Source organism: Littorina saxatilis, unplaced genomic scaffold, assembly GCF_037325665.1.
Source record: "Littorina saxatilis isolate snail1 unplaced genomic scaffold, US_GU_Lsax_2.0 scaffold_271, whole genome shotgun sequence".
NCBI lineage: Eukaryota > Metazoa > Mollusca > Gastropoda > Littorinimorpha > Littorinidae > Littorina > Littorina saxatilis.
Window position 1 is genome coordinate 86,181 of NW_027129343.1, and position 15,040 is coordinate 101,220.

Sequence of the window (15,040 nt, forward strand, 5' to 3'; positions counted from 1 at the left end):
ACGGTTCAGACTCACTGAGCGGCGGCTTGTCTGAGGCTGATGGGGTCTATGTCGACCAAAAGAGTGGGATTGCCTGTACTTGAACTTGAACTTGAACTTGCGATGTTTAAGGCCTTAGGCCTGTTCATCGATCCTGTCGAATAGTACTCCAATAACACTTTTTTGGTGGCATGCGCGGGCGGTTATTGGTAGCACGTTGGCGAGAATTTCTCTGGTCTGTCTGCCCAGAAATTGTCCAGCCTTCCTTTGAAACTGTTCACTGATGGTGCTGTCACAACTGTTTCTGGCAGACTGTTCCAGTGAGGAATCACCCTTTCTGCGAAGAAGCAGCTCCGAACGTTCAGCCTACAAAATGGTTTATACAACTTGAGGCTATTTCCTCTAGTGTCTTTGGTTTCGGCCAGCTAGAATTCGGGTTGCCTGTGTCGTAGATCCCATGCATATACTTGTAGAGGTCGATCATGTCACCTCGGAGACGCCTGTGTTCGAGACTGGGTAGTTTGAGTATAGCTAGTCGTTCTGGGTAAGTTTTCTCACTGAGAGCCGATATCAGTTTGGTAGCCCTTCTCTGCACGTCCTCTATTTCCTTGCACAGCAGTTTCTGCTGTGGTTGCCATACTGAATGTCCATATTCAAGGATTGGCCTGGCAAGACTCTTGTAGAGTTGTACAAACACCTCCCTATCCAGATGCTCAAACGATCTCCTGATGATGCCTATGGTTTTGTTTGCCTTCGCAGTTGCTTGTGCAACATGTCCCTTGAAACTCAGGCGATTGTCTACAAGTACACCAAGGTCTTTCTCCGTTTCGCTTTCTTCTAGAGTGATGCTAACCTCCTCACCACTTTCGGATCTCCCTTTCATGTGATAGCTGGTCTCTGTGTGTTGTTTGCCTAGCTTAAGGACACTACACTTCTTTGGGTGGAACTTGAGGAGCCAGTTGTCAGACCACTCTTGTAGGTTGTCCAGGTCTTCCTGCATGACAACAGGTCCTGAGGGCACGTCAGTACGTGTATATAGCTTGGTGTCATCAACAAACAGCTTCACAGAGCTGGTGACTTGGCTAGGCAAGTCGTTTATATACAGGGTGAAGAGCAGAGGGCCCAATACACTTCCCTGGGGGATTCCACTGGTGACTGGCGCTTTGTCTGAGTGTGTACCGTTCACAATCACTTGCCTGCCCGCTAGAAAGTTGCGTATCCAGTTAAGGACGTTACCCTGAATTCCATGCGCTTCAACCTTCGCGATCAGTCTTGCATGTGGAACAGTGTCGAATGCCTTCATGAAGTCCATGTAAACTATGTCAACACTGCCTCCTTCATCTAGAATCTTTGTCCAATCATCCAATGCCTCAAGAAGATGGGTCACACATGACCTCCCTTGCACAAACCCATGCTGATTCTCACAGATGAGATTGTTTGACCTCAGGTGATCATTTACTGCCTCTCTGACAATTGGGTTTCCATAGCTTATGTGACACCGGTTTTCAAGAAAGGTAGTCGAACAGAGCCTAGTAACTATCGTGTCACATAAGCTTGTCGCCAGTCTTCTGGAATCTCACTGTTCTCCAACGACAGTCTGAATAGTCTTGCAACCGGATATGCTAAAGACTCAGCTGTTTTAGCCAAGACACATGGGTTGATACCATCCGGGCCTTGTGCCTTATCTGTCTTCAAACCAGAGAGCAGTTTCTTGACCTTTGCTACTGTGATCTCAAAGTTGTGGACTTCACTACCAAAGACATAGTGGGGGGGAGGTGGAATATTGTCTGTTGCTTCTTGGGTAAATACACTCTGAAAGAACGACTCATTCAGCACGTCCGCCTTTTCCTTGTCTGAAGAAGTTTTGTCACCATTAGTTTTCTTAAGATCTGCCACTCCAGTCCGACATTTCGAATTGGATTTCACGTAAGACCAGAAGGCTTTGGGGTTTTGCTTTGAGCTAGCCGCTATTTCTGTCTCTAGATTTTTGGCTGCCTTTCGGCATGCCCACCTTGCTTGGTTGTTAGCTCTCTTGTATGCAGCTTTCTTCATTTCTGCTTCGGCCTTTTCAATTTTGCTAGGTGTCTTGTCATCCCCCTCCTTTACTTTGGATTCCCTGACTGATAGTCTATGTTTCTTACGCACAGCCTCAAGTGCCTTAGCATCCATCCATTTTTTTCTTTTCTTCCCCGGTGACTTTTCTGGTTGTAACATACTTGGTGACTGCCCTGTCAATCGGATCCTGTCTTTGATAATGATCCATGACTCATTTACTGATATGTTTTAAAGTTCTCTGTCACTCTGTAGGTGGAGTTCCTGGAGGGGGATTCCATGTATACAGGTAATACCACAGGATTTAGTTCCTGTAGTGTCAGTGTCGCTGATATCGCTGAAAGTCACGTGATGCTTGGCGACATCGGTAGAATTTGATGTTTTTCAATCCTTTTTGATATTTCTTAGAAATTCGAGTATGGTTTGCAATTTTATTGAAAAACTCCACCCTGTGGTATTCTCTGTATACAGGGAATCCCCCTCCAGGAACCGACTCCACCTACAGGGAATCAGTCCCACTCTTTTGGTCGACACTGATAGACCCCATCACAGTCACTAGCGTCACTGAGTGTACCGCCGCTGTCACGTCAAATTCCTCCTCTGCTTGGAACTGATAATATATTTATTCGAGTCGTTCGACTGCCGATAAGTTACAGAAACAACTCAATTCAAATTTTTTTTTTTTTGGTCCACAAATTTAATTTAATGATCATTTTGCTGGTTTAGTCAACATCGAGCAGGAGAGCCGATCCACCTTTTTGACGGTACACGACTTCAAGATGGCGGCCTCCTTAGGAAACTTGACGGGCAAGGTTGCGCTTATAACTGGTGGGTTTTCGGTAAACGCAACAAACAACCGGCATAACACGTAGCATTTTATTTTGCATAAGATGTTGATCGGTACTTTCGTGCTTGTCGATTTAGCTGTCGCGTTTGTCTTTGCATGGAAGAATAATTGTCCAGATTGGGGGCGGTGTACATAGTAGTGTAGTGTAAGCAAGAATGACTTTCATGGCACATGAAATGCTGTGGCTAGCGCTAGCATACACCTTGCAATTGAGGTCAGCTGTGCATTTCGGAGCACGAAACTACATGGTTAGTAAGACATAATATCTGACCCAGAAAGATTACTATACCGCGTATCATTGTTGCCATGTTGGCATGTGTGTTATTTTGACAGGGACCAGACATGGGATTCAGAAAAAGTGATAATTAAGGGGAAAAAAAAGATGGGGGCCGCAGAAGGCCCCCAGTAGGGTCCAGGGGCAACGCCCCTGGTCGGGGTCTGGGGGCAAAGCCCCCAGAAGCTGAAGGTTTTTAGTGTTTTAGACACACAAAAATGGCCCTGAAATGCATATATTTCAGCTTAATCATAGCCCCCCCCCCCCCCCCCCCCCCCCCCTTTCTCTTCCTTCCCATGTTTCTCAAATTAATTTTACGCTAAGACTCAAAATAAGGAGGAGAAAGAGAGAGAGACGGGGGGTGGGGGGTGGTGGCGTGTGACGGTGTGGTTTCAATGTTCTTACCTTGTCGGTGCCAAACGACCCCAGTGACTGATTTCCCGACTGGGTTTTCAGGATAGTCAGGTGCTTGTTGAGTCACTTGAGAAAAAGTGACTCTATGTAATCGGTCAGTGTTAGTCTGTCCGGCCGGCCGGCCGTCCGTCCGTAGACACCACCTTAACGTTGGACTTTTCTCGGAAACTATCAAAGCGATCGGGCTCATATTTTGTTTAGTCGTGACCTCCAATGACCTCTACACTTTAACGATGGTTTCGTTGACCTTTGACCTTTTTCAAGGTCACAGGTCAGCGTCAAAGGAAAAATTAGACATTTTATATCTTTGACAAACTTTTCTCGGAAACTATCAAAGCGATCGGGCTCATATTTTGTTTAGTCGTGACCTCCAATGACCTCTACACTTTAACGATGGTTTCGTTGACCTTTGACCTTTTTCAAGGTCACAGGTCAGCGTCAAAGGAAAAATTAGACATTTTATATCTTTGACAAAGTTCATCGGATGTGATTGAAACTTTGTAGGATTATTCTTTACATCAAAGTATTTACATCTGTAGCCTTTTACGAACGTTATCAGAAAAACAAGGGAGATAACTAGCCTTTTCTGTTCGGCAACACACAACTTAACGTTGGGCTTTTCTCGGAAACTATAAACGTGACCGGGCTCAAATTTTATGTGAACTTGACTCATTGTGTTGTGAATAGCAATTTCTTCCTGTCCATCTGATGCCTCATATAATATTCAGAACTGCGAAAGTGACTCGATCGAGCATTTGCTCTTCTTGTTGCTTTTCAAGTGGCTTTTGAGGGCAGTCTTTCCATTGGAGCCGTAGTTGATAACATTAACATCGTTGCACAAAGTGCACTGAGCTTTTCCCGGCAAGTTGATTTTAGCAAAAGCATCGCCAACTTTCAGTTTCACGTCTTGTGTCTTCTGGCCTTTCTCGTATTTCCAGCTCAATGATACAACTTCATCGAGCCAGTCGAATCTCCAGAGATTTTTCTTGTACTTCTGCTGGTCAATTTCCCGGGCTAGAACGGTTTCGTCTCGCTTTAGCTTCCTCATCATTTTGGCAGGTGGCTCGAAGCGATGTAAAAATGGCGCCGAATCATTCTCATACGGTATGCTTATACTGAATCCCCGATAGCTACGTTGAAACGGTGACTGTAGGAGACAAAGAGCGCGTTCCCATACGGATCGACCAGCAACAGTCTGACCGTTTTAGGAACCAACCGTTCAAGAATAGTAATAGTATGGAATGGAGCATCGCGATCAGCGGACCGGCCGAAAAACTTGGGTCTATACCTACATATACCCCAAAATTTTCTCAGCGGATTTGCACGAATCTCAAGAATAATACCTGGAGCCTAAAAATTTGTAAATTTATGGAAGAATCCCATGTCTGGGGACCCATTCAGGGCATGAAGCTATAGGCTCTATGGGGCGAATTGCGAAAAACCGTAGCTTGCCTACCGACACACCCTTGTGTTATTTCAATAGGTACACTATCCACTCCTATCTTTCACTCTGGGGACCTTGGGCGCAGCAACCATAATGAGGGTAGTTGCCCTGCATAGGGATTTCCTTAGGAATCAAAAGATGACAGAGACGCTGATGGGGTCTATGTCGACCAAAAGAGTGGGATTCCCTGTGTGTGGAGTTCCTGGAGGGGGATTCCCTGGATACAGGGAATACCACAGGATTTAGTTCCTGTAGCGTGTCGCTGATATCGCTGAAAGTCACGTGATGCTTGGCGACATCTGTAGAATTTGATGTTTTTCAATTTTTTTTATATTTCTTAGAAATTCGAGTATGGTTTGCAAGTTTTATTGAAAAACTCCACCCTGTGGGATTCCCTGTATCCAGGGAATCCCCCTCCAGGAACTCCACCTACAGGGAATCCCACTCTTTTGGTCGACATAGACCCCATCAGCGACAGAAACAGTGAGGAGAGAGGCAAACCAAGACATAAAAGAGAGACAGACATAGTGAGAAACAATCAGAATCAGCTTTGTTGCAATGAAAAATTAACGATCTTAACATTAAGTAAAGTATGGCGATATTGTCAGTGAAACAATAAAGGAACACATGAAACAGAACACTCTTGAAAATAGAATTGGCATGGGAATTCATACTGGTGGTACCGTCACTGAGCACTACATTCAGCAAGGTACTTTTCTTCCTGTGTTAACCAAAATAGTTCTGTCAAGGCTTGTAACCTGCAATAAGACTAAGAGCACTCTTCTGCATACCAAATATCTACAGCATTGCTTCTTTCTGTGCACTATGGGAATCTTTAGCTGAATCAGTATATTCATATTGACACCTATGTTAATATTGTGAAAGGCTAACTCTGACTGTTTAAGATCTGGCCATGCAGTCTTTAACATGAAATAAGACCATCCCTCCACTAAGTTGGTAGAGCACTGGACATGTGATCTTAATGTCATGGGTTAAAATCCAGGCAGGGAGGGATATGGGTCAACTTTATGTGCAGACTCAGAGACACTAGGTACACTCAGTACTCACCACAGTGGCACATAAAAGACCTTGGTCATTCTGTCATTAGTGCAGATGGCTGATTACACCTAAGCACCCACACTCCTGGGCAGTGCAACTCATGTTGCTGCTAGCTTTCCACGGGAGGAAGCGACCCGAATTCCCAGCATTGGGATAATGGAGTTAATGGAATGAAGAAAAAAAATTACATACCAAAAATTAACACCCTGACTGCTTGCTGGGGTGAGTTCTGTCTAAGACCTGATTTTTATTCTCTGATTCGTGTAGGTCTTAACAATATTTTTGACAGGGTTGCCAACTGATTGCAGGTGCAAGCTCTGGCATTGGTGCTGCTACAGCAGTGCTGTTTTCCAAGCTTGGTGCATCTGTGGCGCTAACAGGGCGGAAGTCTGAGAATCTGCAGCAAGTAGGGAGCCAGTGTGAACAAGCTGTGGGGAAAAAGGTACAAGCTGGGAATTGTAAAGTACGTAAGAATTATTGTCAGAAAGTTCTGGTGGCTTCAGGTGCATGTATACTGAGTTTGCATGTTAGCTTTGTGTTGGCTGTGCTTAATCTAATAGAATGTAAACAAAATTCAGTAACACTTTGTTTCTTGTTGCAATTGTATTTGTGGTTCCTTGTGTTCTTGTGGCATCAGAATTCAGATAATAAACTCAGTCAAGGCAGGTTCTAATGCTCCAAGTAACATGTGCACCACTTGGATATTGTTATATATATATATATATCATGGCTTGTAAGTGTACCTTGCATGTAGCTTTTTCTTTCTTCCTATCTGATTTCTGTTGATTCATTTTTTTATGCTTTGACTTACATGTTCTTATGTATTTTTGTTGTTGTTGATAGCATTGTAATCTCAACCGAAGGCTTTTTGTCACCCTTTGTGATCCTGACTATAATAATAATTAATAGCTGTTCAATGCTCATGCAACTGACAAAAACAGTCTTTTTTTTTAACACACTAATGGGTTTGAAGTTTAACTATATTTTATGGTCTTAATGTGTTTTTTGTGTGTGTTTTTGTTTTGTTTGTTTGTGTTTTTGTGCTACAGTGGATGCTGTTCAAAAATGTTTTTTCCATTTTTTGGAGTAGATTCATTTTGTAACAACTTTTTCAGTGCTTGTTACAGTAGTGTTTTTGCGTTTGTATCAGTGTTATTTTTTTATGACTTTTGAAAACAGTTGTGTCGCATTTCTACTTTAATTTCCACAGTTATAAGTTTGTTGTTCAGAATGTCCACATTGACCAAATGCCTACCTGTGGGGAGGTCACAAAGTATGTAGCAGCGGCCAGTGGGTTGCAGCAGATCTAATATCCTGCTAAATTATGGCTTCACATTGTGGCGAGGCTGCTGCAACCTCTTTTCTGTAAGGGTATTCTGTGTTTGTGTTTCGAATAACTAATTGACATTTATAATAATATCAAGATCTTTCTTTTTTTTTTGCAGCCCTTGCTTTTGGTGGGAGACTTGAGTAAAGAGGAAGACACAAAGCTAGTGTTGGATGAGACGATAAAACAATATGGAAAGCTGAATATACTGGTATAGTACACGTAAGGCCTAAAAAAAAAATAGGTGTGGTTACGGTAACCTGACCTACCCTATTTTTAGGGGCCATAACTTTTTATTACATTTGTCAAAAAATAAAAAAAATAAAAAAAAAAAAAAAAAAACCGAGTGCAAAAAACGCAATGAAAGCGAAAGCGCCCGTGTCGCACACTTATTTCCCTGTCAAGTAGGTTTAATTTGTACACATTAGAAAAAAAAGTTAAAAAAAAAAAAAGTGATTGCCTACCTACCTACCCTATTTTTTTTGGCTATGTTACCGTAACCACACCTATTTTTTTTTTGGCCTAAACTGTAAATTATCGACTTTTTATTTTTTTAGTGTGTGTGTGTTTCTTGACAGTCTCTTTTTTCAGGTGTCTGAATGAATGTATAAATGTACTTGAAGTGCATGCACATTTACTTTGAAGGCAAGAGAAAAGCCCCTGCAGATCATTTTACCACACTTGGATTGCGTACTGGACTGACATACATTTGTGGAACTCATCTGTAAACCTAAATTTCATTTTGAAGAGAACTGCATATATGGCTATACACATATCACCATCTCACTGTATGGTCAATCCCTTGTTTCATATTGTATTGCAGGTGAACTGTGCAGGAGTCATTGAGTTCGGCAGCATAGAGAACACATCCCTAGAGCAGTATGATCGTGTCTTCAACATCAACGTCAGGTGTGTCATGGGTATAAAACTATACTGCCAGTGTTGTTCCCAGCGACAGAGGACAGTAGGTCAATTGGACCTGGATTCAAAATATAATGGTCAGAATGTCCTGGCTGCAAAGAAATTGTTGTGTCCGCTAGAAGACATCAAACGTGTCAAAGCTATTGACATTCTATTGTCCTGGGGTTGGAACAATGTCTCAGATGAAACATGTATGTGTAAATGACCGAAGATTGAGGCCTGGGAACAACACTGATGGGACTGTAGTTGCTGATCTTCATGTCTTCATGAACATGCATGCTGGCAGCTCCTTACCTGGTGGAAACAAAATGCACTATCGTCTGGGGAAGGGGAGGGGGGAGGGGTTTGGAAGTGAGAAGGGATCGAGAGGATACTGTACTAACATAGGTTAAAACATTTAGTACTTTTCATTCTAAGAGGCTACATGCTGCCTAACTATATCAGGCTGGAAGCCCTCACTTGGTGGAAACGAGAATAAGGCAGCAATTTCATCTGGGGTAGGCATGGGGGAAAGGGGGTGGGGGTTGTGTTTGCAAGTGGCAGGGGTGTGTGGTTGGTGAGGAGGAGGGAAGTGCATGGCACGTATTGTACCACTGTCTTGGCTATGATTTCAGCTATACAGTAGTCCCTTCCATTTCCGGCCCTTTCGTGGGCGTGAACCTACCCGGAGCGGCCAGCTTTCCCATGACTAATGAGTTTTCCTTCTATAATTGACTCTTAATGGCCGTTAACCTGTCTGACGCGGTCAACGGTCACTGATTTTTGCCCTAAGGTGCCCCTCTTACTCGACAGGAGCGGCCACTTAACGGCCACTTGTCACTTTCGCGGGCGAGCGCCTGTGGTGTGTGTGTGTGTTGTGTGCACAGACGGCACAGCACGAGCAGACGACATGAATACTTACGCATGCGCAAACTGTAAATACAGACATGCGCATACATGTACATTTACGGCAGTCACTTCCGGATCGATCACAGCTGATGTGAGTTTGAAACACTTGTTTATCTGACACTCAAATACATATATAATAATCCAAACAACACACATAGAAACATACGAAACAATAGCTTAGCCAGGACGATCGAGTTAAACACGCAAATAATTAAGATGTATAAACGAAAGCAAAACTAACAGAGACAATGAATCGGCGGCTCGTGGATGATCGCTTTCTTTTCTTCATGAAAACTTGATCGTGTTTTTTGGGTTTTTTTTGGGTTTTTTTGGAGGAGGAGGGGGCCTGTAATGAACGGCCACCTGATATTTGCGGTCACCTTTGCAATGACTAATGGGTGACCGGATATGGCAGGTACTACTGTACAGTATAGTTGTTGTTGTACAGGTGTTTAAACCAACCTGAGGATGACGGGGACTGGGGAGAGGGAGATGACTCTCTATGCCACTGTCCTAATGCACTATACTTACCTTTCAACTATACTTACTGCTTGTGGTCGACAGGTCTATATAGCACCCAGAGGAGGAAGGAGGGGGTGTATATATATATATATATTGGGAGAGGGAGAGGACACGACGCACTGCACCATTGTAAATAATGGTTTTAAATAAAATTATAAAACTAAAACTTACCGCTTGCGGTCGACAGGTCTCTATACCACCCAGAGGAGGAAGGAGGGGGGTGTATATATTGGGAGAGGGAGAGGACACAACGCACTGCACCATTGTAAATAAAGGTTTTAAATAGAATCATAAAACTAAACTTACCGGCACGGTTGGCCTAGTGGTAAGGCGTCCGCCCCGTGATCGGGAGGTCGTGGGTTCGAACCCCGGCCGGGTCATACCTAAGACTTTAAAATTGGCAATCTAGTGGCTGCTCCGCCTGGCGTCTGGCATTATGGGGATAGTGCTAGGACTGGTTGGTCCGGTGTCAGAATAATGTGACTGGGTGAGACATGAAGCCTGTGCTGCGACTTCTGTCTTGTGTGTGGCGCACGTTATATGTCAAAACAGCATCGCCCTGATATGGCCCTTCGTGGTCGACTGGGCGTTAAGCAAACAAACAAATAAATAAATAAATAAAACTAAACTTACAGCTTGCGGTCGACAGGTCTATATACCACCTGACCATGCTGGCCGTCCCGCACCTGGTGGAAACAAAAGGCAGCATCGTCAACGTCTCCAGCGTCAATGGCATCCGATCGGTCAGTCTTTGCATCCGGTCAATTGTACTGCAGAATTGGTTGTTTCATTTGTTGGATGGAAAGAAATGTGGGTGTCAATAGGGTACAGCTGAACTGCCCCTTAAGACCTCCCCAAATTTGAGAAAATAATTAAGGCTTTAAAAAGGAGGGAGTCTTAAAATGGGGGTTAATTTACAGAGCCGTCAGAGGTTAAGAACAGAAGATCTGAACAATCAAGGTCTTTAAAAAGGGAGAAGTCTTAAATTGGGCCTGGCCGGTGTCACGAACTGAAACCTCTGCTGAACAATCCTTCTCATTGCGGTCAATTAATGCGCATGCGCCAATCTTGGACTTAAAAAATGCGACCCTTTGACCGAACGAACCATGGGTTAGGGTTAGGGTTAGGTTGTTCACGACCTGATTAATCTCCCCATGTTAGCACATGCGCATTGACCGCAATGAGAAGGATTGTTCAGGCAGCGTTTTTAGTTCGTGACACCGGTCTTAAAAGGGGGGTGGGGGGCCACTGTACCGATATTCAGAAATGATTTCAGGAGAAGATCAATGTAATGCTTGGGGGTGGTAGGGTTTATGGTGGAAGGAGGATGCATCTGTAATACACCTCACCTGTGCATGTCAGGTTAGAAAAGATTGTAACATGGTAACAACTAAACAAGACTTAGTGACTACAACAATTAGGCAGCACAAATAATAAAGTTTGTTGAGAACCAAAATAGCTGAACTTTTCAAGATGATAACAAGTGACTACAACAATTGATGTGGCAGCACAACTAATAGTTTGTTGAGAACCAAAATAGCTGAACTTTTCAAGATCATAAAACTTAAAAGCTTGCTCATGGGAACATATCATGTATAAAATAGCTAACAGTGAGGATGCTGACAATTGGAGGAGCTAATAGGATTAGTTCATGCATGTTTTCATTACCTCTGGTACACAATTAATTGGTCTGAATGTTGTACTGGATGATAGAGATTGATAATTATGATTCCATTATGTTCCAGTTTCCAGGTGTGCTTGCTTACAACATGTCCAAGAGTGCAATAGATCAGTTCACTCGCTGTGTTGCATTGGGTAAGTTTTGATTTTAGTTGTTCACAGTTGAGGAAAGCTTGGTTACCAAAAAGCCCCCTAGCTGGTCTATACATGTAATCTACTTGACACTATATTGCAAAGCATTTAGTGTGTAAAGATGCCTCAAGGCATACAAGGCTGTTAGCGTCTTTCTGTCTCCTTCTATATCCCTGTCACAACTGTAATACCCTGTGAATATATGCCAGCTCACTCTTCTTTAATGTTTGGTGCATTATACATCCAGTATTACAATACATACAGTACTATACAATACAATGTTATTGCATGTTGTACGTACTTCAGTAACTCTCAGACCAGCTTGTTAATTCTGAAAATTGTTGCTGAGATACCTTTCAGCAGATATTTATGATTGCACGTTAGATATGTTTGGATGGTAGGACAATAATTTTGAGTTAGGATTTAGTATTTCCATCCTACGAAATTTGATTTTGGTATCTTCACATTAATTGTTTATGACAATTTGAATTTGTTGCAGAACTAGCTCCAAAACAAGTGAGAGTTAACAGCGTGAAGTAAGTTTATAAGCTTGCATGAACATAATTATGTTTTTTAATCTGTCTATACATACCATGTAAATTGTCTTGGGTCAGTGAAGTCCTGAATTACTTGTGATTTGGTGGATCATGCACACACATTACACTGTGCTGAGTTAACGATAACACAATCAGGTGTAACTTTGAGAAAAACAACAATTTCAAAATGCTTTCCAAACCCAAAAACAAAGGCACATGGTTTTAATTCAACTGTCAGCTTAATTGCTTCAGTCACATTCTCTGTACTGCTTGTGAGTTTTCCCACTGATGTGTGTGTGTGTTGTGTGTGTGTATGTGCATTTATATGTGTGTGTGTGCATGTGTGTTTGTGTGCATGCATACATTGTGTGTGTGACAGTGTACATGCAAATGCTTGCAAGCATGCATGCATGTGTGTGTGTGTGTCACAGTGTACATGCAAATGCGTGTAAGCAAGCGTACATGCATGTGTGTGTGTGTGTGTGTGTGTGTGACCTAAGTGTTTACTGTTGTCATGAAGACAGGCGCATATAAATGATTCACAATATAAGCAATTAACAAAAGATCTCATTTATCCTTATGTGTTTTGCAGCCCTGGTGTTGTGGTCACGGAGCTGCAGAAAAGAGGCGGCCTGACTGACGACGCTTATGCTAAGGTACTCACGTGAATTCATGTAAACATTTGTTTGTTTTCTTGCAAAGACAGCATTCATTTGCAAACACTGTTGCAATTGTTTTCGTATGTAAGCAGTCAGTACAGAACAGTTCCCACCAACTGAAACTATGTGCTGGTAATTGTTGAGTTCATGGTAGGAGTACTATCTCCTCTGCGGTGGAGTTTACATGTTAAAAAATCATAATGTGGAAGGTATGGACTTTAATAGGTTTACATTATTTTCATTTTTTGAAGAAAGAAAAAGCAATGCAATGCAATATTGAGGAAACTTTTGCTGTTTGTTTCTTTTGGAGAGGGGGAAGTTGGACAGGAAGGTATGGACTTTAATAGCTTTACATTATTTTCATTTTTTTTAAGAAAGAAAAAGCAATGCAATGCAATATTGAGGAAACTTTTGCTGTTTGTTTCTTTTGGAGAGGGGGAAGTTGGACAGGAGGACGAAGGAGGCTGCGGGAATAGGACTTACATGTATTGTATTACCTGGATGGTTGCTTGCATAGTTGATGCAACATTTTCAGATAAATGTGACATTTTCTTTCAGTTCCTGGAAAGGTCAAAAGAGACACACGCACTGGGTCGCCCTGGGCAACCAGAAGAGGTTGCCCGAGCCATCGCGTTCATGGCGTCTGACGACTCATCCTTTGTCACTGGTGCTTCCATCCCGGTGGACGGTGGGCGACATGCCATGTGTCCCAGATAAACCACCGCAGACTCTACCGCTCAGTACAAATCCTGGCAAGAGTTGTCTGCATTTTAGCATATCTGCATTTATTTCACGTGCTTCTCTGATTGTGGATGATTATCGTATCAGCATTTGGGCAAAATTGTTTATTCTTTTGAATAACTTGAGGTTATTAAGAGTGTTTGTACTGTGGAACCCCCCTTTTGAGGCCCCCAAATTTAAGACTTTGCACCTGTTGTAAAATGCTTGCCTTTTTGCCTCGAAGGTTGATTTAATAGCCCACGCCTTGGCAGGGAGATAATTCAGTCAATGAGCCGACTGTTCTGTGACAAGGGGGACTACTGCGTCACCCTGTCACACTTACTTGCCTGCGATTTGTTTTAAATGTTTGAAACTGACAAGTAATTCTTGTTGTGTAATTAAAGCTGTATGTCCCCAGACTTTCCTGCAGTGAAGGTTATTGCGAAAAGCTTTGTGAAAATGTCTATGTGACCCTCCACCACGGAATGAGTCGCATGTCACCTCGCGCAGTTCTGCGCTAGGCTAAATATAAGTCCGGGGGGTGTCTGGTAACAGTGTGAGGGTCACCTTATCCACAGGCTTATAACTCAATCACTTTTCGCTCTTTTTTAGAACGGTTTTCACCACTGGATAGAGCATAAAAAACTCTTTAGGAAAATGTAAAAATATGAAAATCATGCAAAGGTGACATGCGACTCCATCCGTGGTGGAGGGTCACATATATTTGATTTGCTTTAAGAATGTTTGTCTTGCAAACTTTTAAGAATACAGGGTAGTTAAGCACTGATCGTTTTATCCCCCCCCCCCCCCCAAAACAAAACAAAAAAATCTATGAGTTCTTTTTTGTGTCTGTACACAAAATGTATTGCTAAAGATGTTTGCGACGTTAAACACCAAATAAAGAAAGAAAGAAAGTAAAGATGTTTGCACTGCTTTTTTTTTTTTTGAGTGGCTGTTGCCTTTCTTACAAATTCCAAGATTGTTCTCTATTTCTGAAGAAAGAATGTATCCTGACAAGGCATTAACTTCACAGATACCCAGTTAAGTATTCACCGAATTGTATGCTATTTGTTTTGATTGTTGAATAATAATAAATTATTGTGAACGAGTGAAAGATTGTGATCGAGGAACACTGAATACCATGCATGCTGTATGCATCTTTAATTCAGAATCTAGCTAGCTGCTGCTTTTCTGTGAAATGAGAATTTACAATTGACGCAATGAAATAATAAACGTACATCTGAATATACCGCAAAGTGTGCTGCTTGCATGTATGTTATTTGAGAAAGTGTCTGCTTGTGACAGAAATATACAAATTGAAAACCCTTTCGCTACCTATCCTGCTGCTAAGGCTATTACATGGGATAAGACCATCCCTCATCTTGGACACATACTAAAGAGCAACATCCTGACTGCTTCATGTGCAGCCTTGGATTTATTTTTCATGTGATATGAGACAGCAAGTTAAATGCTGAACAACATTCACAAAACAAATTTATTCTATCCAATGGTTAATTTGGAAATGTCTGCCTTCTGGGTGCAAATAGAGGCCCAGCACCTGACCTATGTTTGTGTGTAAATCGTCT

The 15,040-nt window shown here is 42.4% G+C and overlaps 1 protein-coding gene across 2 annotated transcripts; it reads left to right on the forward strand.

Moving 5' to 3' along the window:
• Positions 1–2,723: 2,723 nt before the first annotated feature.
• LOC138957619 (3-oxoacyl-[acyl-carrier-protein] reductase FabG-like) lies at positions 2,724–14,704 on the forward strand. Of its 2 annotated transcripts, none has more exons than XM_070328706.1 (9): positions 2,724–2,859; positions 6,378–6,532; positions 7,515–7,607; positions 8,220–8,305; positions 10,377–10,470; positions 11,473–11,542; positions 12,039–12,075; positions 12,668–12,731; positions 13,293–14,704. In XM_070328706.1, the coding sequence occupies exons 1-9, from the start codon at positions 2,811–2,813 to the stop codon at positions 13,449–13,451; spliced, it is 807 nt and encodes a 268-aa protein (XP_070184807.1). In that variant the 5' UTR covers positions 2,724–2,810; the 3' UTR covers positions 13,452–14,704. The 2 variants fall into 2 exon arrangements, with proteins under 2 accessions (XP_070184807.1, XP_070184808.1); XM_070328707.1 differs by having other exon boundaries at positions 6,378–6,511.
• Positions 14,705–15,040: the final 336 nt, after the last annotated feature.

Excerpts from the sequence above, each read along its gene's own strand:
- LOC138957619 (XM_070328706.1), top strand. The coding sequence starts at position 2,811 with ATGGCGGCCTCCTTAGGAAACTTGACGGGCAAGGTTGCGCTTATAACT. Across the intron at positions 7,608-8,219 it reads ATGGAAAGCTGAATATACTG|GTGAACTGTGCAGGAGTCAT; the intron begins GTATAGTACACG and ends ATTGTATTGCAG. Across the intron at positions 12,076-12,667 it reads GTGAGAGTTAACAGCGTGAA|CCCTGGTGTTGTGGTCACGG; the intron begins GTAAGTTTATAA and ends TGTGTTTTGCAG.